The following is a 1,752-nucleotide window of genomic DNA, read 5'->3' as shown; positions in this document are numbered from 1 at the left end:
AAAACAAAACAAGAAAGAAAGAAAGTTGTAAACTATGAAATACAGATGGCGCTTTTCTTCGTGTTACCCAATTTTAGGCCGAAGATTGGTCCCTATTTCAGTATGTTACAAAGTACTCTGTGCATAGGATCGGTGCATGCTTTCGTCCTCCAAATAACTCTGTCATCTGTCATCTGTCATCACTCCCTTCTAGACCATGTCACCTTTCACGCTATACATCCATCTCTTTCTACGTCTGCCTCTACCAGTATACCTCCACACTCATAAATAACATTCTCCTTGTTACATGCGATTCATCCCTCCTCACATGCCCATGCTAACCTTTAACTCCTTAATTTCTCTACCACTGGGGCTACTTTCAAACTTCGTAAAAATTTGAATACGTTTTTATTCAGTTCATTCAGTTCCTCCTCTTAGAAATACCAAAATAAAACAAGCATAAAAACTCTTTCACTCTCCACACACACACACTCACACACACACACCCACACACACGCACGCACACACACACACATGTATTTGATGAGATATGTACCTAGACTAAGAGAAGGCACTGCCTCCTGTAATACAGGTCCCCACCTAGCTCAGGAGGCAGAGCCCATTCATTATGTTAAACTGATCTTATCAATAAAGTGTTTTTTATTTTTTTTTTATTTTTTTATTTTTAGTTAATAGAATACGTGTAGTGAAGATTTCCCCAGTATTGTCTCATATGTGTGTTATGGAGATGTTACTAAAGCCCGCTACACACTTTCAGTTTGAACAGTTAGATCTTTTAAATAAATAACAAAACTGACAACTGTACAGTTCTTAATTGCCTACACACGTTAGATATATCTGAAAGATCCGACTGATCGGTTAAAATAGTGTGTGTAACTGACTTAAAATCCATAAATACGATCGATTTTCAGTTTTAACAGTCCCATTGATTAGTTAAAGGTATGTAGAAAGCTTAAACAGTTATTAGTCAAATCTATCGATAAAATCCGAAACAACTCACCCCTCCCCATCACTAGGCTTCAAAGGCAGCCGGGCTCCTAGGTCTATAGCTGATGAGAGGAAAGTTGGATACAGATCCTCTTTGCTTTCTGTCCATAACTTCATTCTTAAGATATCTTTGAGGCGGGTCATTCTGGAAAATAAAATAAGCTTTACCATGGCAACTAGTCGTTCAGTCGCGTGGTCTCTTCGTGGGTAGACGGTAACTACCACTCTAATGAATTTGAAACCAGGCTTGGTATAATTTTAGTTTTGTAGTTACATTAAAATCATACTAATATTATAAATGCGAAAGTTTAGATGGATTTTTGTTAGAATTTGTAGCCTAAACGGCTGGACAGATTTCGATGAAAATTGGTATAGATGTAGAGGATAGTCTGGAAGAACACATAGGCTACTCACTTTTGTTTTTTTTAATTTCACGCTGACAGAGTCGCGGGCGAAAGCTAGTTATTACATATTCATTGTTTCAGCATCATCAGCCTTTGTCTGCCCACTGCTGGACATAGATCTTTCCCAATGCCTTCCACAGAATGCGTAGGTATTAGGGAAGGTAATTCATTGCTTATTTTATTTTAAACTAATTAAATACAAATGTACAGCTGTTATGTTACTTGTTAATATAAAAAAAACTCCAAAAATGTATGAACCTGTGATCATCGAGTAAATCTTCTACATTCAAATTGTCTATTTTGAGTTCGACTTCGTGACGCGCCATGTTGTCCTTGGGATGAATCTTCACTACAATTAGAA

General features: G+C 37.2%; 1 protein-coding gene across 1 annotated transcript in view; it reads right to left on the bottom strand.

Moving 5' to 3' along the window:
- Window positions 1-1,752, bottom strand: part of LOC106106454 — an 8,345-nt gene that overhangs the window by 3,976 nt on the left and 2,617 nt on the right. The window contains exons 3-4 of the mRNA XM_013287032.1: window positions 1,650-1,752; window positions 1,000-1,132 (exon numbers count right to left, since the gene is read on the bottom strand). Of these exons, the coding sequence (XP_013142486.1) occupies window positions 1,000-1,132; window positions 1,650-1,752 (236 nt within the window). The remainder of the gene's footprint in view (window positions 1-999; window positions 1,133-1,649) is intronic.

Source organism: Papilio polytes, unplaced genomic scaffold (assembly GCF_000836215.1).
Source record: "Papilio polytes unplaced genomic scaffold, Ppol_1.0 DF822178.1, whole genome shotgun sequence".
Classification (NCBI taxonomy): Eukaryota; Metazoa; Arthropoda; class Insecta; order Lepidoptera; family Papilionidae; genus Papilio; species Papilio polytes.
Note: the sequence above shows the minus strand (reverse complement) of the source record. Positions and strands in the feature narration are given on the sequence as shown.